General features: G+C 43.3%; 1 protein-coding gene across 2 annotated transcripts in view; it reads right to left on the reverse strand.

Moving 5' to 3' along the window:
* The window catches only part of RHOJ (ras homolog family member J), an 82,699-nt gene that overhangs the window by 4,318 nt on the left and 55,416 nt on the right, over positions 1–22,965 (reverse strand). For both annotated transcript variants that reach the window (XM_067733899.1, XM_067733891.1), the window contains exons 2-4: positions 17,271–17,329; positions 7,353–7,517; positions 5,364–5,459 (exon numbers count right to left, since the gene is read on the reverse strand). In XM_067733899.1, the coding sequence (XP_067590000.1) occupies positions 5,364–5,459; positions 7,353–7,517; positions 17,271–17,329 (320 nt within the window). The remainder of the gene's footprint in view (positions 1–5,363; positions 5,460–7,352; positions 7,518–17,270; positions 17,330–22,965) is intronic.

Here is a 22,965-nt window from a genome sequence, read left to right on the forward strand (position 1 = left end):
AGCACACTCTCTCCTCCTCCTGTCCCCTCTCCCCACCCCCTCACTCCCCCACCCCACCTCGGCCTCCCCCTCCCCCGCCCTCTCCCTCCACCCCACAGTGCTGCTGACGGCGTGTCAGAGTTTGTCTTTTGATGGTGCAGGAGGAGTCCAAACTTGTCTTTCCCAATTCAGACATTTCTGAAGATAATGAAACAGCAGAGCAAGGCATTATTGTGTAACTGGGTTAATATAACATTATTTTGTACTGATAGTTCCAGGAAAAGTAGCAAACAGATTTTGGGTGTGATTTGGGAAATATGTGTGAGAACCAGAACCCAGTTGTGAGGTGAGTGTTGTTAACCATGGTGCAAGGGCTCTGAGGGTCAGAGAGGAGAATTTATTCAGGTTCAGGGAAAAGGCACAGCCATGTTATAGGGACTGCTGAAGAAAAAATGTGTGCCTTCAAAGATGCAAAATGGAAAACCACCCCAAGGAAATACAGCCTCTCTTACAGCAGCAACTTCATCTGCCTTTTGGAGCAAACTGATCTACACAGTCAAATATTTAGAACACATCTGTATGCTCTCAGGATTCACAGGTCTTTGTTTAGATATACATGCTAGCAGTCTGGGACATGCTTTACCAAAATGATATGTTTTCAAGAACAAACTGGAGATTGAGAAATGTAAACTGAGAGAACACTTCCCTGCTGACTTTATAATAGCTAAAACTTATTGTCTCAAATGCTGGGAAATTTTTCAGAGGTGTAGAGAACATTTTGAGTCCGACAAGAAGAAATTAGAAAACAGGCAAACAAATTCACAATGACCAATCAAGTGGAAGAAAACCTAGTATTTCTTCCAGATGGTCCTCACGGAGGTGGGACACGTTCTAGAACAAGATAAGGTGTAACTGGAAAGAGTAAAGGTGGAGAGGTCTTCCCAGCTGCAGACGTGTCTGAGAGGACACAGTTTCAACAACTCTAGCTTGCTGAGCTAGATCTCCTGGTACGTTGGCTCATTCAATCAGGAGGTAAGTCTATCACCATTCTCCTTTGCAGCTCGGATAACTGATGTCCAGAGAGGTTAGGTAAACGCTCTAAGTCCTCACAACTAAGAAAATGGCAGAGATTTGAATTTGTCTGTCTCTTGAGCCAGAGTCTTAACCATTCTGTTGTGCTCTCTCTAGCAAGTGTAAAGAAATATGTTTGAAAGAGCAAAACTGACGAACAAATGGAGATGCTGTTATGGGCTGAGTGACGGTAGTGAGAGAAGCAGAGAAGGAAAAATAAGGCAGTTCCTGTAAATGGAGAGAAGACATGTCAGTAGAATGAACAGAGTGGGCTTGTATCTTAAGGAATGGCTAGTAGCAGAGAAGTTCCTTATTTCTTATTTAAGAACTAGGAAGGGTACACGCAGCGAGAGGGCAACTTGAGAGCCAGGCAAAGGAAAAGGAGCCAAATAGCTTGTGAGAGAATTTCCATCTCAACACATCAACATTATGACCAAATTGCTGAAAGAGGAGAAGGGTTTCCAGGCTGCATGCATTTGCTGCTGATGTTTTTTTCAAGAACTGGCAGAATTTGCCAATCCAAGGGTGGATAATGTGAGTGCACTGCTTGAGTGTAGGTTATTATGGAGTGGTGGGGACTGTGGCTTACTGAAGGGTATATACATTGTTTAAAAGACTGTTGAAAAGTTGCAGTTGATGAGGAAATGCTGGATAGTGCTGCCGGATGTACTGATTTTTTTTTTAAAGAAGCTAGAAATGTGTACATTTACATAAAGTTTCCAAATTGTTCAATGTTGACCACTAAATCACATCAAAAATACCTGTGTGTGTTGATCAAAGCATGTGTGGGTGAAATTTGGCCCATTACTTGCATGTATTGGTCTCCCTATCTGGAATTTCGTCTCCCCAGTCCCCTAACTTTGTCCACTTGACAAACCTGTTCCTATCCTGTAAACCTGGCTCAGTTCTCAACTACTCCAAGAAATCGTCTCTAAGCCCTCCTCCCCTGAATGTGTCCATCACTCACTCCTCTCTGTTACCTCAGCCCTTTGCGCACCTTTCTGTTGTATTTGTTCAGTTGGTGTACTTTTGTTTGTCTGTCTCTCTCATCTTCTGGCCTGGGGTCTCTTGAGGGCAGGGGCTATCTGTCTCTCACCTCTGTAGCCCAGACCCCAGCGGTGAAGTGACTGATTTCTAATGACCATGGGAGAAAGAGGAAATGGCCGGCACACAAAACAAGGAAGGTAGTGGTGACTCTTGCAGTCATGGGGAGGGTACTAAAGACTCCATGAGCATTGATGACAGGATTTTTGCGGCAGTTTTGCTGCTTTTTGGTGCAAGTTAAAAATCCAGGGGGAAACAGGTGCTAAGACAAAGAGTGAGAACAGCAATAAAAAAGGCACAGGGTGGACTTCCCTGGTGGCGCAGTGGTTGAGAGTCCGCCTGCCGATGCAGGGGACACGGGTTCGTGGCCCGGTCCGGGAAGATCTCACATGCCGCGGAGCGGCTGGGCCCGTGAGCCATGGCCGCTGAGCCTGCGCATCCGGAGCCTGTGCTCCGCAATGGGAGAGGCCACAACAGTGAGAGGCCCGCGTACCGCAAAAATAAATAAATAAATAAATAAATAAATAAGGCACAGGGTGAAGAAGAGGGCAGGAGAGGCCCAAAAGAGGCCAAAGACCAAAAAAAGGAAAGATGGTCATGTGCTTTATCAAGAAATACCTTAGGAAGTCTGAGCTTAGAAAATCATGTTTAGGTTGTATCCAATGGAATTGGGAAAGAGAATGCACAAAAGTATCATCTTAGAGCTAAAGTGACACATATTAGGTATCAGTTATTGCCAAGTAAGTCCAGCGGCAGTACGGACATACACAAATGAGAAAAGCATGGGAAAAGTAGGCTGAAGATTAAAAAATACAATAATGAAGAGAAGAGGGAGGATAAAACAAGTAAAGGGATAACAATGAATATTTATTATAAATTGATATAAAACATTTACGTAAATGTAGTTGCCTTTGGAGTGTAAAGAACTGGAAATATGTACAATATGAAAATGTCGTTTATAAATAAAATGTCCTTTGAGACCAAAAAGAGATGATAGATAAAAAATGTTTTGGAAATTGAAAAGTACTGAACAAAAAGATATAAAAAATCTGAACTTGCAAAGCCTTTAAGCTATGGGGAGAACATACACATAAAAATACGGGGCTTCAGTCTATAAACAAAGAAGCCCCAAACCTAAGGGTTTCTTTTCAGATTGTAGGAGGGAAGCAGAAGAGCATGGTGGTTAAAGCACAGTTTCATATCCTGGCTCTGCCACTTTCAAGCGGTGTGACTTTAGCCTCTCTGAGCCTCAGTTTCCTCTAGGAAAGTGGAGGTAATAATATATACACCTCAGGGGGTTGCTGTGAGGATTAATTAAGACAAAGCATGTAAAGCGCTTGGCATGAGACCCAGCCCACTGCAAACACACCATAAATGTTAGCTGTTATTATAAACTACTTGACAGGAAAGTCAGGGAGCAGAGAAACTTAAAGCATCTCTATAATTACATGAATTGTGATGAAACAAGTTAAATTCTTGCTTGGTTTTCTTCTAAATTGGATTTTGTAAGCTAAACATGATTCTCTCAGTATCTGAGAGCAGTTGCTAGGAGAAACTGGCAAAAGGCAATGAAGTGGTGAACTCAGCCATTGTTCCTAAAATAAATATGAAATGAGATGGGAGGCTTTGGAACAACTTCTCAGAGGGAAGAAACGACTTCCCAAATGAGAAGTCAATCTAGGACACTGACAGGATGGTGGTGAGAGAGAGGCCAGAAGCAAGAGACACAGAAAACAAGCTCCTGCAGAAAGGAGGCCTCCGGGACCTCCTTTTTGTGAAAAATGCCTAGTTGGGAATCACATACAATCATTTATGGAGCTATATATTTATGTACCTTAGGGAGAGAATGGAAGCTGGATGCGTGAAGAAAAGGTAGAAGAACCTGTAGATGTATGCCCGTCTTATAGGAGGAAAAACAAATGGTTGGAGGAGAGATTACACAAGGTCAGGTGCATGGGGATGACGTCCACAGGGCTGGCTTAGAGTTGTTTTATTGTGTTATTATCAGCTGTATGAATCAAACGTGTTCATCTCCCTAAGATTCTGTTCCCTCACCTGTAAGAGGAGACCAGGACTATGTGCCTAAGAGGGTGAGCATGAGGCTGAAATAGACAGAGCTTGTAAAGTGCTTAGTGAGAACGCAATGGATGGCTCACACTGCTGGTTCTGACATTACTATCCATAGAAGTAGGAAGCGTTAACTTTATCAAATATTTGTAAGATGTTCTCATATATTGCATCCATAAAACATAACTTTAACCCATTTCTATTCGAGTGCATCACTTAATTTTGTTGCCTATAAGAAAGTTTTAATAAGAGAAATGCATGCATTTTTATTCACAAAGAATCGGTAGTTAATGTTATTCTTGACTTATTTAAAAGAGGGACCCCTAACTCTGCCCCAGGGCATACATTTGCAGGGTTAGTTACTTTAGAAAGTAAAAGAGAAATTTCTGAAACCTCTGGCAGGGCTTGATGGGTTTGTGACTAAATCAATGAGGAGGTTATGGAAATATGATTTATAAACCTCCTCTTGCATATGGTACCTTATCCTCTTATGTGCATTTTAGTGTCTGCCTTTGTACACATCTTGGTGGTAAATGGGAGACAAAGACTTGGTCTGAATCATTTGCCCAACAAAATCACTGTTAAGCTCTTAGGAATGAAGAACGGTCTGTGGAAATTGTTCCAGCTGTGAGCAAGTAGCTATTATCTGTCGAACAGCCACTTGGATTCTCCAACTAGTTACCTTTTGGTCTGTGTTACTCTTTTAAGATGCTGTTTGTGACATAATCCAGCCTCTCTAAGTGGCTGTTCATTATAGGGTGAGAAATACTGAACAAATATAACCCTGCCAGATGCAAATCGAAGTCTCTCCCAGGAAAATCACAAAATGCCTTTTATGAAGTCATTTAAATGAGTCACACAGATAGTAAGCAATGAAATTTACAAATATGTATCTAATGATTCCCATTATTCATACTTAATATGGCAAATGGATAATTTTAGAGGTTGCTAAATCAGATGATAAGTGCTTCAGCTGTTTAAATTCACCAAATTTCTTAATGAAAAACAGACAGTGCTGGCTGACAAGAATGCTAACCAAATGGTCCCTTCCAGCCTGACTAGAATAGAGGGGAGAGTATAAAGCAGAGAGATGACTCTGAACACATTGTATTTTAAAGCAAAAGCCGATGTCGTTCTTCCATTCCAAAGCATACGCAAACTCTTCTCTCAGCATCCATTTAAAATGAAATTCAAATCGGTACCGCTTTTGCAAGCTTCACACCATGCTCATAAGTGAGAGGTTTCTCTTTCATATACAGCAAACGGGCCAAGGTTTTAGGGTCATCTCGGAGATCAATCTGGCAAAAAACACACATGTGATACACGTATTTATTTTTTCAGGCCTCACCAGATGTTTAAAACTGTCACATAATAGAGATGTTTTTCCCCTTGACACCTGTGAATTTTCTTTAAGGAGGCACACACACGTGGCCATGTTATGTCTAAAAATTAGAGTGAGTTCTTTGTAAATGTATACACCAGGCTTTCCTTATCGTTTCCCCTACAAAGCTATTACCCTGGGAGCTGATTCGAATGATTCTGTAGCTGTTTCAAATGTTTTTGAAATTTCCTGTTTATTTCTAGGTCCCACTTATAGGATATACAAAATAATCAATCAGTCTTACTACTGTACGGTGATGCCTCATTTGATCCCCGGTTATACTACTCATTATCTAATAGTTTATTTCCTGGCTCTGAATATATATATATATATATATATATTTTGGTGGGGGGACAGTTTCCAAACCCAATCTTCACCCTCAAAGGGATGAAGATTTGCCACCTGTGAGGATATTCTAACAAATGTGTTGAAGGCAAGTCCTGAAAAGGGCTTGCTCAAGGAATAAGCATTCATCTTTTCAAAGGCAGAACTACTTCGAAAATAGCATCTGTGTTTGGATTAGGGTTGATAATTTAATTAAATATTTAAGTTGCTTTAAAATCTCACTGTGTGTGTGAACCCATGCATACACTCATGGGTGTAAATGTGGGCACATAAAGGCTTGTGTTTTAAAGGAAAAATAATATATTCATATATTAGGGTCCCGTAAGCACATTTCTCAGCTTTACTAATTTGTGTGTGTGGGCATTTTTTTTTTGGCCTTAATTTTTCAACTTAGTGCCCACCAGTTATAAAAAGGATTCAAATCATACAAACATGTTTACATGTCCCATCACATATTTTCCCACCAAATGGTCAAACACTATCATCTGGAGTTAAGGCAAAAGATTTCATTTAAACAAACTAATAATGATCTTTCAGAGCAGAAGCATGAATTGTATTCTGAATTATGGATGTATTCATTATCTGTCCATACACTCTCTAGGAAATGTTTTCCTTTCTTTTACTTTTTAAAAAATTTCTCTTTGTGAAGCACAATGTAAAATGAGAAATAGAAAGGAGCAGCATATGAAACAGATAATAAAGCTCTTTGGTATCGTTACATTTCCATATGTCTTTGGGATAGTAATTTGGGTTTTAACATAGCAAAGAACAAAATCTATTTAAAACTATAAAAAGCTGGAACAATCTTTAACGCATTTGTGCAACTGGCTTACTGCTGGAGATTCAAACTATGGAAATTTATTAGCTTTCAAAACACTTTAAAGGCTTTTACAATCACAGCTTTATCTGGTATATATCTGTTTTAATGTTTTTTTTAAGATCTGAGAGATCGGGGGCTTAAAGGGAATAGAGAGCAATGAATTTCTGTCTTCCTTTTCAACGGCTGTTCCTGAAGAGTTTTTGTCATAATGAGCCAGTTCTGATTGCTGCGGTCATTTTGACATTCACACCTATTTTGTGACTTTCAAACAATAATGGATTTTAGATATAAAAAATATTAGATAATAAGTGTAATTGACATCTGCACCTCATTCCTCTGGCTCAGGACTGGAGAAGGCTGTCTATTTAAAAAATTACTTTGTTATTTAAAAGCAAAAAGCGGAGAGATTAATTTTTAAAGGCCCCATCAAAACTTCCTGTTTAATATTAAATAGCTTTACTGTCTTTTCAACCATGGGCTAAATAATCATTCAGTTTTTAATAAAGGCTGTTCATAGGATTGATGTATCTGAGACACTCTTCTATAGTGTTTGATAGAATAGGATGTTCAGGAGTTGCGAAAGGGTCTTTTCTTTTTCACAAACCCTCCACCGACCGACCCTCCCTGCCATGCCCGCCTTCGAACCTGGGTCCCTATGAGGACGTAAGGCACGTGAGGCATGCAGTCCTTCAGCTCCGGAACCCACTCCTCCTGGACGTTGTGATAAGAGGCAGGATTTACGACGGAGAAGCAGATCAAAAACACATCCGTGTTGGGGTAGGAGAGCGGCCTCAGCTGGTTGTAATCCTCCTGCGGGAAGAGCAAAGAGTTTGGGCTTTTGTACAGCCGGGGTGAGGTGTGGCTACGTGGTTCCAGGGAGTGCCTCGGGAACGATTCCACCGCCAAGCCCTTCGACCCCATTCCTTCCCTGACCCTGGAATCTGGTGGTTCCCTATATTACAAGAAGTAAAGGAGCCATCAATCCAGAAAACACCTGTTTGTTCTGTATAAAGATTATGAATTGCCTCCGTTTAAGATGAACTAAAAAAAAAAAAACCTAAAAAAAGTTTTTAAAATAGCTTTAGTGAGGTAATTTACATACCATGAAGTTCATCCATTTAATGTGTATAACTCAGTAAGAATTATTGCAATTCTGTCCCTTGGGAATTGTGTTGTATTGAATATGGATTTAAATTAGTGGGCCATTGGCCAAGGCACAGAAATTCTCTCCTTATATAATTGAAAAAATTGCATTGAAATTTAATTAAGAATAAGCTAACTCGAATGCAAAGCAGAGTTGTTGCCAAATCATACACCACAATATTTGAATAAATATATTGTCTGAAGGTTTAGAGCTAAGAATTTGGGGATTTGTTTCTAAAGCTACCTAAAAGCCATACTGTGGCCTAATAAATAAAATGCCAGATTAATGACTTTTCCCCAAAGACTTTTCAGACCAGAATATGCTCTAGTTGAAGAGCTCCTGTTTGCATAAGATGTTTATGTATATGCTGTTTTAGTGGGAGACGACAGAGACAAAGAAAAACATTGGATCATCTCAACTTTGGGAAAATGTCAGCAAGTACCTTTTATTGTATGTAAAATGTTTTAGGAGGTTCCAAGGTAAAATCTATTTCATTAGAAGATTTAATCTATTTTCATAGAATTTGGTAACACATAAGCCCAAAGTAACTTTATGTGTGTGTATACTTTACATGTATATACTATGTATACACACACGTTCTCACATACCACAATATGACAAAATGTTCGTACACACTATGTGTAATTTATATACACATACACACTACATACAGGCACACATACAAACATAGGTGCAATCAAATCTATATGTTCACACTTACACACGTGTACATAGACATGGGCAACATATCAATTCATTTATTAGGGTCTGTCCTTACTACTCTTCCTAACACTTAAAAAAGTTACAAAATTTATATATGCTCTTTGCAAAAATTCAAACTTTACGGAAGTACATAGGGTAGAAGTAAAACTTTGTTCCCATCCTGCACTTGATCTCTAAGTTTTTCCTCTCTTCCCAGAGGAAGCAGCTATGTAACAGTATCCTTCTGAACTTTTAATATTTATTTACGTATATAACATACACATGTTTATTTAAAAAAGAAATTGATTATATAGCTCATTGTTGTGACACTTATCTTTTTCAACTTAATAGGTCATGGATATTTAAAAATATTGACCTCACTATCTTTCTGTTGACCCTAATAATGTCTTTATAAAAAGGGGGCGCACACAGCCACGTACACGTATGCCCCTTCCCAGGGGAGGAAGCCCCTTGGAATGTCAAGGGTGGTCATCTCTGGCTGGTAGCCGTGCATTTATCTATCATTTACTTAAGGTGCCCAGCACATAGGGACTCAGTATGCATGGCTGGCACTATTACTGCTTTTAATACTAACAAAATCTAAGCAATTTCAATGCAAGCTGGCAAGGATGCTGAAAAATTCTAAAATCCTAAAAAGTGAACTAAAAGAACACACAAAACAATCAGTCATTGTGGTTGAGTACATTGCTTAAAAACTGATTGGGCCAGGCCTGCGATGGCATCTCAGCCAAGTTGTGCCCATGGCTATGTGTGTGTGTGTGTGTGTGTGTGCGCCTGCGTGGCGGGGGTGGGAGTGTGGGAGGGGACAGCTTGTCTCTTGTCAGTGACTCTTCCTCTTTCCACAGCTAGCCCTGAAAGCCAAATCTGTCCCACAGTCTCTCTGCCTCTCTCCTTTCTCTCTGGGACTTTCTCTCTCACAGTAGCTGTGAAGTCCACAAGCCAAGAACTCTCCTTCCCAGCCCATAATCTACAGCTGTTCATGATACCACCTGCTCCCTGCCACTTCACCCTCTCATCTGCATTGTCATAAATGGAGTAGGGGCCTTGTTGTTTTTTTCTCATGCCCCACTTGTACTCTGTCCATAGCAAATATTCCATAAATGCTGTTGACCGATTTTGATGACACCGGTCTGCAGTGACCTGCAGATGAACACATGGTTTTTCTGTCTATCATTTACTGCAGTAGTTTTCATTAGAACCATCCAGGGAGCTTTAAAAACATCCTAATGCCCTGCTAACCAACTACCTGCCTCTACCTTCCCTACTCTGGGACCAGTGAAATCAGAATCTCTGGAGAGTGGGCTTGGGAATCTGGGTATTCTGTTCATTGGTCTGAGGTTGGCATGGAGTTGAGAACAACTGATTTACATCATCTTAAATGTCAACAGAGGATGTATCAGGGGCTTATTACTAAGGGCCAGGCACTCTTTCAAGCTCTTACATGCATTATCTAGTTGAATCCTCACACTAGCACTGAAAAGGTGGTACCATCAACATCTGAGTTTCATAGAGAGGAAGTTAAGGTTTAGAGATATTCAGCACTGGACCAATGTTACAGAGCTATTAAGCACCAGGATGGGGGTATTTAGCCTGAATCCAGCTCTAGCTCTTAATTGTGACCACACGATTTGCTTCAGCCCGGAATTTTAAGGGACAGATTAAGCATTTTCTTGAAAATTCATTTATCCAGGAACCTTAATATGGGTTCATACTTTACCCAAGGATCTAGGAAAAGAAATGTTAGAGACCATGGGGTGGGTATAGTATCTATTTCTACAGAGCTATAGAGAGGCATATCTCTAGGCCTGCATCTACCAGAAATTACCACCAGATGGCAGCAGACACTGTATATTTAAAACCTCAAAGCTTAAAAAAGCACAAATGAGAGAAATGTCAGAACTAGGTAAGTTGGGTCACAACTAGGTAAGCAAATAACTGGTAGTCTGAAAGGATCATGTTTACTTGATTCTTTACCTAGAAGCTCTCAAAGGAATTCTGCTCACATTATGGAAAAGTTAGGAAGACCCCCTGGTTGCTGGATTAACTGTAGGTGGGAAGGAGAAAAGTTGGTTTTTCAATAATTTACCCTCCTGGTAGGTCCAGCTGAGTGACTTCTGACTGTGTCCTTCATTGGGCTTTGTCCTGCTCTGTATTCTGGATCTCTCTTCTGTGGAAACCTTAGTCCTGCTGTATAATTCCATTTAAAAAGATTTATTAATTGCCTACTGAATGTCTAGCATACAGCAGTCAGGATGCTATATGAACTATGTAAGGCGAAAAGAATTGGGGAAAAGCTAGTGGGGGAAAAATGAAAATATGGGAAACAATTCGATTTATGTGAAAATGAGACAGGTGAAGTGTCTCTTGCTTTTAGTAAGCTCTCTGATAATAGAATAATGTAGAATAGTTATTTGACTGAATTGGGAAAATACAACTTCAAGGCTGGAAGAGGTCTTAGAGTTCAGTTAGTGCAGTGGCTCCCAGAGTAGGGTCCCGACTCACAGCATGGGCATCACCTGCGAGCTTGTTAGGGGTGCACGTTCCCCGGTGCCACCCAGCCTTCCTGAAGCTGAGGCTCTGGGGGAGGGGTTGCTCCACCTGTGTCCTAACAAGCCCTCCAGGTGACTGTCATAGCTCAAGTCTAGACACTGAATGATTTAATCAGGACTACAGAGCAAACGTACCTCTAAAGAAGGCTCACACCTAGGCTGGTCGGGCTCGTTTCAGCCCCCGTTTGCCACTGGCTGCAGCTGACACACGGCAGTGGGTTCAGGATTAATAAAAGTAAGTGTCCCCTCAGACTGAGGCCTGGGTGCTGGGAGTTTGGGGGACTTGAATTTGTACCAGATGATAACTCGGGTGATTTTTTTTTTTTGCAATGGGGCACGTTTTGTGTCTTGGTTGGATGTGCACATGTTGAGATGATATAAAGGGGCTCTGAGCATTGGGTCGGTGGTTTATTTTGTATTTGAGGCCCGTTCCAATGTTGAAACTGAGAATGGAAGACTATAAGAGTGACTCAAAGGGGGCTTTAAGGGCTAAAGTGGACAAAGAGGCTGGGCAGGGTATGGGGGTGGAGGGAAGGGTGGGATTTGGGCAAGGTAGCCTTTTTTTTTTTTTTTTTTTGCGGTACGCAGGCCTCTCACTGTTGTGGCCTCTCCTGTTGCGGAGCACAGGCTCTGGACGTGCAGGCCCAGCAGCCATGGCTCATGGGCCCAGCCGCTCCGCGGCATGTGGGATCTTCCCGGACCGGGGCACGAACCCGTGTCCCTTGCATCGGCAGGTGGACTCTCAACCACTGCGCCACCAGGGAAGCCCAAGGTAGGCTTTTGAGTGCTTTCCACCCAACTTCACTCCAAAGGCAGGAGAGTGTTTGGTCTTAAGGCAATCTGGTGTTCTGGGGTAACTGTGGGTGATTATCAAACAAGAAAAGTTCAGGGACAGCCTCAGCCTCAGACGGGCTGAACACCTTGGGCTCGAAACATGCCTGGAACAGCCGCATCATGATGGCACAGTGGGGAGCAAGTGAAACCGTTAGACCAGCCCTTCTCAAACTTTATGCATATTTGAATCACCTGGGGATCTTGTTCAAATGCAGATTCTTATTCAGCAGCGGGCCTGGGGTGAAGTCTGAGAATTTGCATTTGTAACAGGTTTCCAGGTGGTGCTGATACTGCTGGTCCGGGGACCACACTTTGAGAGGCTAGGAGCGTTGCACTGAGCATCCCCTCCCCGCCTCCCCACCCCCATACCTATGTTAAATTGGAAATGGAATTCTGCTTCCAAGCCCTGTGGGTTTAATGGTATTTACCCCAGATTTTCAACACATTCTCACTTTCATATTCTCCCATAAGTACACTCATATCTGTCAGTCTTGGTTTGGAAAATGTGGACAGCACACGTAGGGCAGGAGTGCAGCCTAGTGTTTAAGAACATGGGCTAGGGAGACATATTCTCTGGGTTCAAATCCAGATGGCCTATTGGGTCAGCCAATAGCAAAGAGGAAGGCTCCTGTCCTTCCAGGTTGCCATTAATGAACCCCAGGTGTACTTGGCCTCCTTGCCTGGTCCTTATGTCTCTCTCTTCAGCCCTTGCGGGGGCAGGGGGCAGGGAGAAGGGGAGGAGAAGGGTTTCAGAATCCAGGACAGGTGAAGACGCGTGGTGTGCAGCCCTGGCTGAGTGAGGGGTACAGCTGATGGCCTTCCTGCTTCCCAACTTTCGTGGTTACCAGTGACAGCTGGGCTGCTGTGGTTTCTCAGTGACAGACACCATTCTGTGCTCGGCCACCAGCAGACGGCCCCCGATCCAGCAGTGCTTGTGTGCAGAGAACTCAGGGGTTTATCCTGCTGAGAAGCCAGGCTCCTGACACCAGGAGATTCTCATTCCTCCCTGGTACTGCTGCTAACTGCCACTTTTGCAAATGTTGCTTTTGAGATACGTCCATCCTGGAGTTTGGCCTGAGAGGCCACAATCACAGCAGGGTTTTACCCATGTTGCTCCTGGAGGCCAGGGCCCACGAGAGAAAGAGACAGGGTGTCTTAGTACCAGGACTGGTTCCAGTCTAGGTGGTCGGCTGAGGGGTGGGAGGATGCCTGGTTCAAGGCCGTGACCTGGGAAACGCCCCTCTCGCACTTTGGCATTCCTTAGCCGGCCAGTACCCAGGCTTGTGGCAGTATCCCCACCCCAGCTTCCTGCTCTCCCTCGTGACACACTCTAAAGAAACTGGCCTGCAATCACGTCATTTAAAAGTCGGCTCTCAGACTCTCTGTAGTCAAGCCAAAGATCTGAGCTCTAGAAATCCCTTTCAGAGAGACTCTCCGTAATACACTTAGGAGGGGCAAGAGTCGCACAGGCTGGGTTGGCAGGACCTAAATAGATCTGGTCTACAGACCAGGCCTTATTGCCTCCCCAGTGTGAGCTGAGTGGGTAACATGCCGAGTCACCCTGTACAAAAACCCCTCACTTCATTGCCTAACCGACTGTTTGGAATTCTACCCAACAGATGAACCAGAGTTCTGAAGGCTCTTTGTCTTCAAAAGACTCCACTCAAAGTCCAAGTATCAGTTTGTTTCAGGGGCTTGGGGAGAGAGCTAATGTTTAGTAGCAGCTGCCGCGTGCTGGCCGTGTTTGCACGTGAACTTCATTATAACCTGCCTTCGGCAGATGCTTGGCTGGCTCGTGCAGTGCTGCAAGCGTGTGTCAGGCGAGGCTGGTGGGGCTGCAGTGATGCCTGAGGTGACCAGGTGTGGCGAGGTGGAGGGAACCAGGTCGAGTGATTTTGTCCAGGGCTGGCTTTGAGGGTAGAAATAACGAGTTCCTATCAGTTTATCTTTCCGAACACACGTGCTTCTTGAAGTTGTTTTTGTTCACTCTGAGCCACAGTTAGCTCAGGACAAAGATGAGGGGCACTGCTCCTTGATTCGTTCATGCGAGAAAATCTAATTATTCACAGCAAGATGGAACCCTATAGCCAGATTCAGAGACTTATTTCTTTTTTTGTGGCTCAGGGATTAATCAATTGGTTTTGAGATCGCTGCTCTTCCTTGTTAGGAACTCTGACCAGATGAATAATTTTGAATTAGTTATAGATCTTCCTTAGCCATGTGACCTCAGCAACATTTGTTCGAATATAACTGAGGAGGCTAGATTATCCTCCTTGAGGCTGGCAATGGAAATGTTGGGACAATGCTTCTAAATTAAATTTGTCACTAAGCCTTATTGGTAGAGTCGTAGAACCATGGGAATCAACTTGGGTAATGGTTATTTTCCACCACATCCTCCTAACATTAGGAACAATGTTTCAACCACCAAAGACTCCCAGGGTCATGATTCTTAAATTTTAATGTGCATACGAATCACCCGGAGATCTTCTTCAAATGCATTTTCAGATTCAGTAGGCTGGGGACAGAGCCTGAGATTCTGCATTTCTAATAAGGTCCCTGGCAATGCTGCTGGTTGGTGGACCAGACTCTGAATGGTAAGGTTCTAGAACCGTGGTTCTCAAAGTATGGTATACAGACCAGCAACAGCATCACTGGGAAACCTGTCAGAAATGTAAGTATTAATACTTAGGCACCATCCCAGACGTGTAGAATCAGCAACACTGCAGGTGGGGCCCAGTGACTGGGTTTTAACAAGCCCTACAGGTGATTCTGATCCCTGCTCAAGCTTGAGAACCACTGTTCCACAAAATGAATTACTCATACGTGTCATCCTTCAGTGGAATGCATTCCAATACCTAACAGTCCTTTACTGCTGAGAGGTCTCCCTTGGGTCTAGCCTCAAATTGTTTTGCTTAATTATTACGGTTCTTTTTTTTTTTTTTTTTTTTTGCGGTATGCGGGCCTCTCACTGTTGTGGCCTCTCCCATTGCGGAGCACAGGCTCCGGACGCGCAGGCTCAGTGGCCATGGCTCACGGGCCCAGCCGCTCCGCGGCATGTGGGATCTTCCCAGACCGGGGCACGAACCCGTGTCCCCTGCATCGGCAGGTGGACTCTCAACCACTGCGCCACCAGGGAAGCCCTATTCCAGTTCTTTTAGGCATTCTCGAGGTCATTTTTAAAGGTCCTAATCATAGAATTTTAGTCCTATAAGGAGCTTTAAGATGTGTTCTGATTTCTTTTCCCCATGCTTTACTCTCCCCTATGAACCTTGTCCACCTCTGGGCTTTCAGAGTAGCTGGTGGAAAGCATTAAAGTGAAAGTTAAATTGAAGAAATATCTATAACCCATTTGTTGTTATATTCTATCGATGCTCATCACTTTCTTCTGTGTCAGAGGTTTGGGTCAATTTGGAGTTTAAAGATATTTTTTCCTCTGCCTTAGAGTCTCAACTCCTATACTAGTATTATTAAATTTTTCTAAGGACAGAGCAGTGGGAAAGAATAATTAAACTGCCTTTATGCAGTTTTATTGGATTCAAAATTAAATAGAGGCCAGGGAGGCTGTTCTGGGGGCAATTAACGCACAGAAGCAAACAATTGTGGTGGATTGCTATAGAACTGGGGAGAACTGGGTGGGCACAAGGGGCACAGAGAGCATTTTTAGAAGGCAAGGGAAACAGAAAGCGGTTTCAGAATCAGGCAATAATCCTTGCTGTATTGAATTTTTCAAACTGGATTATATTAATAAAATATGATTATGGAGGAAAAGGGTGTAAGCTCTTTTTTCAGGCTGTGAGTCCCTGATGGATGGGGACACCCCAATGACTGAATTAGGGTAGGCAACTCCAGCCCGAAGAGCAGTCTCCCTCTATTGCTGGAACGATTTCTGGTGGAGGGGCAGTCAAGCATGAGCTGCACTGAAGCCCTGTACCTTAGCTCAAAGGAGCCAAATCACCTTTCCAATCTGGGCATCTGTGGGCATCCTTTTCTAGTCGTGTGTCTCGGTATTGATGTGAGAGGTCTCCTCCACTTTCCAGTTCCTGAGAGTAGTTGGCTAAAACACCCATCAGCCAGCGAGGGGAAACTGGAGGCTTTTAAGAGCCTTGAGTCTGGTGCTAGATTTTCCAAGTTCTCCGCTGCCTGGGCCTGCCCAACATCTGACTTTGATGTTCCACAGACATTTATACAGTGGTTCTTGCAAATGCACACAGAAATCCTAAAGAGAATTTTGTTTATTATGATTTGTTTTTTAGTATAGAGATATCAAATTGAGCAAAAAGACGTATCTCCAGATAATTGTGAAAAAAATCTAGACAAATGCATAACTACAAAGAACAATTACCAGGAAACTCACAGTGGGAATAAGCATGGTCTAATGTTCACTCCAAAGGACTTAAGATGTATGAATTTGGACAGACTGAACAACCCGCTGATTTTGACCTAAATAAATGACCCAGGATGTATGGTACCAAAAGCTCTGTCAAAGAAATTGGGCCATAACCATCAGTTGCTTAACCACTTCCCCTCTAGCCCATGAACTTGTAACATTAGAAACTTTTTTGTAGTGGAGTGTGGGATGCAAGGAAAAAAAGATAAAGTGGCATTTTCACCCAAGCAGAGCATGTGCTAACTGATTAAGCACTGAGGGTTCCAGTCCATTGCCTTACATTATTGTTTGGCCAGGTTCTCCAACTTGAAGAAATATTTCTGACAGAATGAGCATATTTCAGGAATCTTGGAGAATTCAGAGTTAACCCCAGTTATTCAGGGGTTGACCCTCACTTTGGGAAAACATCCAGGATCCTGGATTTTCTTCTTTCTAGCACTTAATCCATCTTCTTCCTACTCCTTGATCCCCATCCCCTATCTCTTTTTGTACCTTTCCACAGCTTGTTAGGCAATTCAAATAAAGAGCAGGCAAAGAATATAACATGAAAAAAAATAATGGGTGAAACTAAAATTTATGAAATTGACTCAGTAATCCTGGATCTGGAATTGGTATGGGTAGGAAGAAATTGGAACTCTTGGCCAAATATGGTATTTTGGTTAGTGATAGTCGTCAATCCATAAATGAATGGTTATTTGCCTGTCAACACCTTGAATCCTACAATGATTTAGTTTTCTGTAATTGAAAATATTTTTAAGATATTCAAAATATTTTGGTTGTCATTTAGGTAGACAATAAATTTGTCCCAAGTGATCAGAGGAGGTAATATCTGTACCGTGAGTCCCCTTATGCCTAGCCAAATGGATCATTCTTTCCGTCCCGCCCCCCCAAAAAACTCTTAATGAATCAAGGTAAGAAAAATGTACCTGTCCTGCGGTGTCATACAGTCCGAGCAAGTGTTGCTTGCCTCCCACTGTCACGGTAACTAGGGGAGAAGAGAAAAGAGAGTCTGTAAATGCAAGCTTCAATCAGGAGTCTTCACGTTTCTCTATGCCAGCATCTCCTTGGGCAGCAAGGACAAGCATATGCCTCACCCGTGTATATTCGAAACCAAGTTGACAGCACGCCTGCCAAGTGAAAGGCAACCTTGGGCGGCAGTGAGAGCAGATGGGCTGAGCCAAGTCCAAATGTCTCAACCGAGGTGAATACTATTGGTGCCACTAGGCCGGCTGTTCACTGATCCTGATTAGGCCCTGTCATATCAAGCTCCTGAAGGGAAAGGATGCTGGACTCTTTCTTGGTTCGTTTATTTTCTTCTTTCATTTGGTTTGAGCCGCCTTTCGGGATATAGACTCGTGTAAGCAACCTTTCTGTTAGAAATCTCTTGGCTTTTATTTGTCATCAAAATGTTCAAAGACCCTGAAAACAAAGGCTATTAACCCACCTGCCTATGTTATAGTCTATAAGGCAAAGCTAATAATGAAATGCGAAGGGCTTAACATTTATTTCAAAAAGCGTTTTTATTAAATATCTCTGTGCTTTAGCTCAACTGATTCATTACAGTTTGAACCTTAGTTGCAGAAGGAGGTGTGGTATATGGGTTTCATCTCACATAACTGAAGGGCACATATAGAGTGCAAAGTAGAGAGTTTGATTTACTCAGCAGGCTTATTGCCTTGCCAAGCAACGATGTCCAAAAGTGGGAGGTAATAGAGGGATACCAGCTGCTCTTTACATGGCTGGAAATGAAATAAAGTCTCAACTTGAAACTAAACTGAGATTGAACAAATCGAAGGCAAGAGTAATATGATTCTCTTGGTGAATGGAAAGAGCAGATTTAAATTTCCACAGACATTTAATCTCTTTTTGGAAAAAGAAAGTAAACTATGAAGGAGAATGTGATTTTTCCTAGTTGATTAAAAAACGTACAAATGCAGGGATTCACATTCACTATCTTATAATAACCTATAATGAAATATAATCAGAAAAAATAACTGAATCGCTATACTGTTCCCCTAAAACTAACACGTTATTGTGAGTCAACCATATTTTAATACAAATGTGCAAGTCCAACATAAAAATGATTTTTGATTTCTCCTACCATTAGCTGTGCAGGAAACGAAAGATAAATGGAAGAGCAACCTTTTATAACCATATCTCTAAAATATGCCAGCCAAATTCTCTAGTCTGCTGCTCGGAGCTGCTGCTGTGGTACTGATCTGACTTTTATTTGTTTTCAGGTTCAGGGCCTACATGTACGCCAAGTGCTTCTTAATGGCTCTTTCTTTGAAAAGCACTTGTTTAAAAGCACTGCCTTCCCAGACACTGGGAACAAGTTTTCTAACCTGCTCAGATCAACGTGTGTTCAGCTTGATAACATGGCAGCAGCCGCACAGATGAGCTTTCACATGTGTGTTTTTAAGGGGCGAACCTGGCTCCATCCAACGCTAGTGACGACACCGAAGAGGGGCGTCTAACCGTTTTTCCTTCCCTTCATAAGCCAGGCTAGCAGTGGAAATGAAGGTGAGATGGCGCAGCCCCGAGCTCTTCGTCCTGTTATATTTTCCTCTTCCTGCACACTTGGAGCCCAGTCGGATGTTCCTGAAATCTGCCTGAATTGTTTCTTTAATGGCTAATTCACCACCTAGACGGGGATCAGGAATGAGGGGAAGAAAGCCAGCCATTACAACATGGAATTTCCTGCCTCTAGTGAGCCCAGTACTCACAGGTTAGGGGCAGCTGTTCCGGAGACCCCCTTGGATGGTCTCCCGACTTAGAGGCCCAGGGCCATCTGTGGAGCGAGGACTAGAAGCTGACTCACCCTCACGGCCCCACTGGGCACTGCAGAATTTCCAGAGCGATGGCTCTGACCTTTGTCACTGGAGCCCTGAAGCTCTTGTTTGAGTTTTCTCAGAGAGCAAACATTCCTTCCAGCCTGCTTTTCCTCAGGCCTCACCCTTTTCTCCCTTGGCAGCTCTGACTGCAGAGAATTGTTCCAGGCCTGAGGCGAGTGCCAGCCCGGGAAAGGTGGCCGTCGGGCTGAGAGTCTGAGCCCAGCCTTCCCTTCCCTCTGTCCTTCCCTTCCTCAAGAGTTTCTTGGGTTCTGGGACTGCCCTCAGTGTTGGGAGCGTAAAGGCCAGAGACAGCTCGTCCTGTCACGGAGCGTGGAGAGGAGGGTACAAGGCAGTGCAGTGAGCACTTTGCTGGTGGCAGTGCGGATGGGTGGGGGAGCATGCAGAAGGGGCACCACTGCACGTGCACACGCGCCCTGCTGGAGTGTGGTCAGAGAAGGCTTTCTGGAGGACATGTCTGAGCTGCGTCCCGAGGATGGCCAAGAATTACCCAGGGTGCACTGGGGGAGATGGGGCATGAGGCTCGGGCCCAACCCGACTCACTAATACAGCCTTTATTCTGAAGGCTTTGTTAAACTATGAAAGTCCTGAATTATTCTTGTTCCCAAAGAAAGCGAAAGAGAAGGAACTAAAATAATTTACTTGCGTTAAGGCAAAATGGTGAGAGGAGGGAGGATGAGGTTTTTGGGGTGGAAGCCAGGTCAGCTTTCAGCTTTGCTGCCTACTCTGTTGGACCACCCCTGCTGGAGGAATCCTGAGGGAACAGGGCAGTGCCCTCGTGCCCCCATCTCTGGAAATCACTTTTATTCTCTCTTCTCTGCCCTTTGATTCTCCCATTTTATCAGAAGGGAGGTAAATGGATCACACAGTTGATGACTGAGAACATCAAGGGACAGACAGCCAGAGACAGATCCAAGCATCACTCACATATTGTGGAATATGCAAATGGCTTTGTGAGTCCTTATCTTGGGCTAGCAATGGATGCCTTATCGCTTGCCAACCTGGGCTCTTTGAGGCTTCTCAGTTTGGAAATGAATTAGGTCAGCATAGAAGGAAGGTATGCTCTAAAAATGATCATAGGAAATGTAGAGACGTTGAGAGAGCGGGATATTTTAAGTCAGATGGTTCTGCGTTTGAATCCTATCTTTGCTACTCACTGTCTGAATGACCTTGGGAAAGTCACCTAACACCTCTGAGCCCCACTTTCCCTATTTGTTAAAAATGGGGGGAACATCACCCATCAAAGAGAATACTTGTGAGGAGGACGTTAAATGAGAAAATGCCTGACACACAGCCTGGCCCGTAGTAGGTGCTGAGAAGTTGTTATTTCCCCTCCTTCAACAAATGCTTATTGGACCTCTTCTAAGACCAGGGACAGTCTGTCTTGCTCTCCCCTGTATACCCAGTGCATGTGAAATGGCACAACAAATTTATAATATTTGTGAATTCCCAGTCACTTTCTACGCTAAATGGTAGCTATTTAGATCAATGTCTTGTGTCTCTGAATGGACAGGTAGGCCCTTGAGGACAGAATCTCCATACCCCATACCCCACACAGTACACAACACAGTTCTTGGCATACGTAGTAGTTGCTGAATCCACAGAGCAGAAATGAAGCCCCAGGGGCAACTCAGGCAGAAGGAGGTCCTTCGAAGTGTGCAGAGCTTCAGCTTGAAGCATCCTGGCAAGACGCTAACTGCTGGGAAGTACCTACAGCCAGCAAACCTGCCCCGCAGACAGTGGTCAGGCTAAAATCCCAGATCACCTTCTCTTCTCCAAGCTGTTAGAGTGTTTTGTTTTGAGCTTAGAGAGGTTTTAAAGAGAGTGGGTCAAATGACCTGCTAATGGCTCAGATGGTTCTCTCAATAAAGCGTGAAAAGTTGTCAGTGGCTTGTTAAGTATGTAAACCGAAGGCCTTCCTCTCCAAATCCATTTAGCTCTTGGCTTCCTTGTGTTTGTTCTTGGTGCAGATTGGATGGTTAATTTTATGAGTTGGAGTGAGGTGCTGATGAAGTTGAAGTCGTGGGTTTGCTCTCCTGAGAGTCAGTTGCTTTCACCCAGAGAGAAAGTGTCCCGGCAGGACGTGAGCCTGCCCCCGCCCCACCCCCTCTCAGCATTTCAGTCGCCTCATGAAACTGCATGTCATTTGCAAACCTGGATGAGGAAGTGTTGGTCATTCCCTGTAAGCCAGCTCAGACCATAAGTCCAGCCCATTAGCAGCACTAGGAACCTGGTTCACAGCCCCTGCCTTGTTGGTCATCTCATCCGCCAAGAGCAATCTTTTGGAGCCGATGTGATGAATATCTGTTGAATCCTGAGAACTGGCATGGCGGAAATGCCCAGTGCCCCTCCGTTCCCAGCACACAGCCAGCTGTCTGCATCACTCATGTCAAATGTACTGTATTTGGCAGGTAGGATGAGGCATACCTGACTATGTCTCATCCTAAATGTACTAGGATGGTACTAAAGGTACTAATAGGACCTTTAGTACCATCCTAGGCACTATTTTGGAGGAAGAAACACTAGATTTATAGACATAGCAAGAAATACAATTTTAATTAAGTTAAAAACATGGCCCCATGCAAATATAGAATGATGTTATGTCAAAGATTTATTAACTCGTTAATGAGAGAATCAGTAAGATGATAAATCTTGTTCAAAGAGCATTTTGAAGAACTGGGCATTTATAGGTACTTCAAAAGCAAAATGTTAGAATAAGATGGCTAAGTTCAATGGAAAACTGGTTGTTGTCCTATGGAAAAGATAAGCTTTGGTGTTCTCCTTTCTACTAAACAGGAATTATTTGCATCTTGACCCAACAAGATTTACAAGTTAACATGTAACTTCAGAGAATCTAAACTTTCAGTTAATAGCAGAATCAGACAAAGGCAAGTTACCCTAGATTACTAAGCCTCGGGGGAAGGGTGTTGAACACTGCCTTAGCATGGACAGTTGCATGTTCTCGGCCTTATATCCAATTTCCAGATAATTTTTCTTCACGTCCGAATTCAAGTCCATACTTAGCTATCTACTCATTTGGTGAGATGTTGGGTAGGTCAGTAGGTTTCTCCCTCACCTGGAAGATAAACACATTGTCTTTACCCTAAAGGAGTATAAAAACTCTTTATTAGCTGTTCCAGAGTCAGGGGTAATCACCACTGCAGTTTGTCTATGTCTGGGGTGCTGCAAAAAAAGGAGAGTTTAAATGAAAAATCTCAATTCTGACCCTCGTCATGCTTGCTGACTGAATATCTTCAGCAGTGTTCGCTGACCTTTTCCCTCTCTGAACTGACTCTCATCCCCAGCTCCTCCTTCTTTCTAGAAGATCCCATCTGGGACTGTGACTCACCTAGCACCGGGGTCTGCTCTCAGGAGCTGCTTGTGTGTGTTGTGACGTGGGTTAAGCCTCACAAACGTGCATGTTCATTTTATAAGGAAGCAACTCAGAGGCATCTGGGATGACATTTCCCTCAAATTAAAATAAGCTAGAAAACAGAATGAAACTAGAAATAGATAATACACTTTCATAAATATGAATGGTGGTGAATTCCTTCCTGGTGGGGTTTCATCCTTCCAACTTAACGTGTTCCTGTTAAGGCGGCTTGAAAACCTCATCCGTCTACACTGGCCCCCCTCAGCCAGCTCGTTTCCTTTCTTTGCAGAGAACGCCTCTTGTTTCCTAAGCATCAGCCCGTGTGTGTGTGAAATACAAGTTGTTCAGGCAAGTCTCTTATTTGAGGTACTGGTGTGAGGTCCTGTTTCCACAGAA

The sequence above is a fragment of the Pseudorca crassidens genome, chromosome 1 (genome assembly GCF_039906515.1).
Source record: "Pseudorca crassidens isolate mPseCra1 chromosome 1, mPseCra1.hap1, whole genome shotgun sequence".
NCBI classification, from domain to species: domain Eukaryota; kingdom Metazoa; phylum Chordata; class Mammalia; order Artiodactyla; family Delphinidae; genus Pseudorca; species Pseudorca crassidens.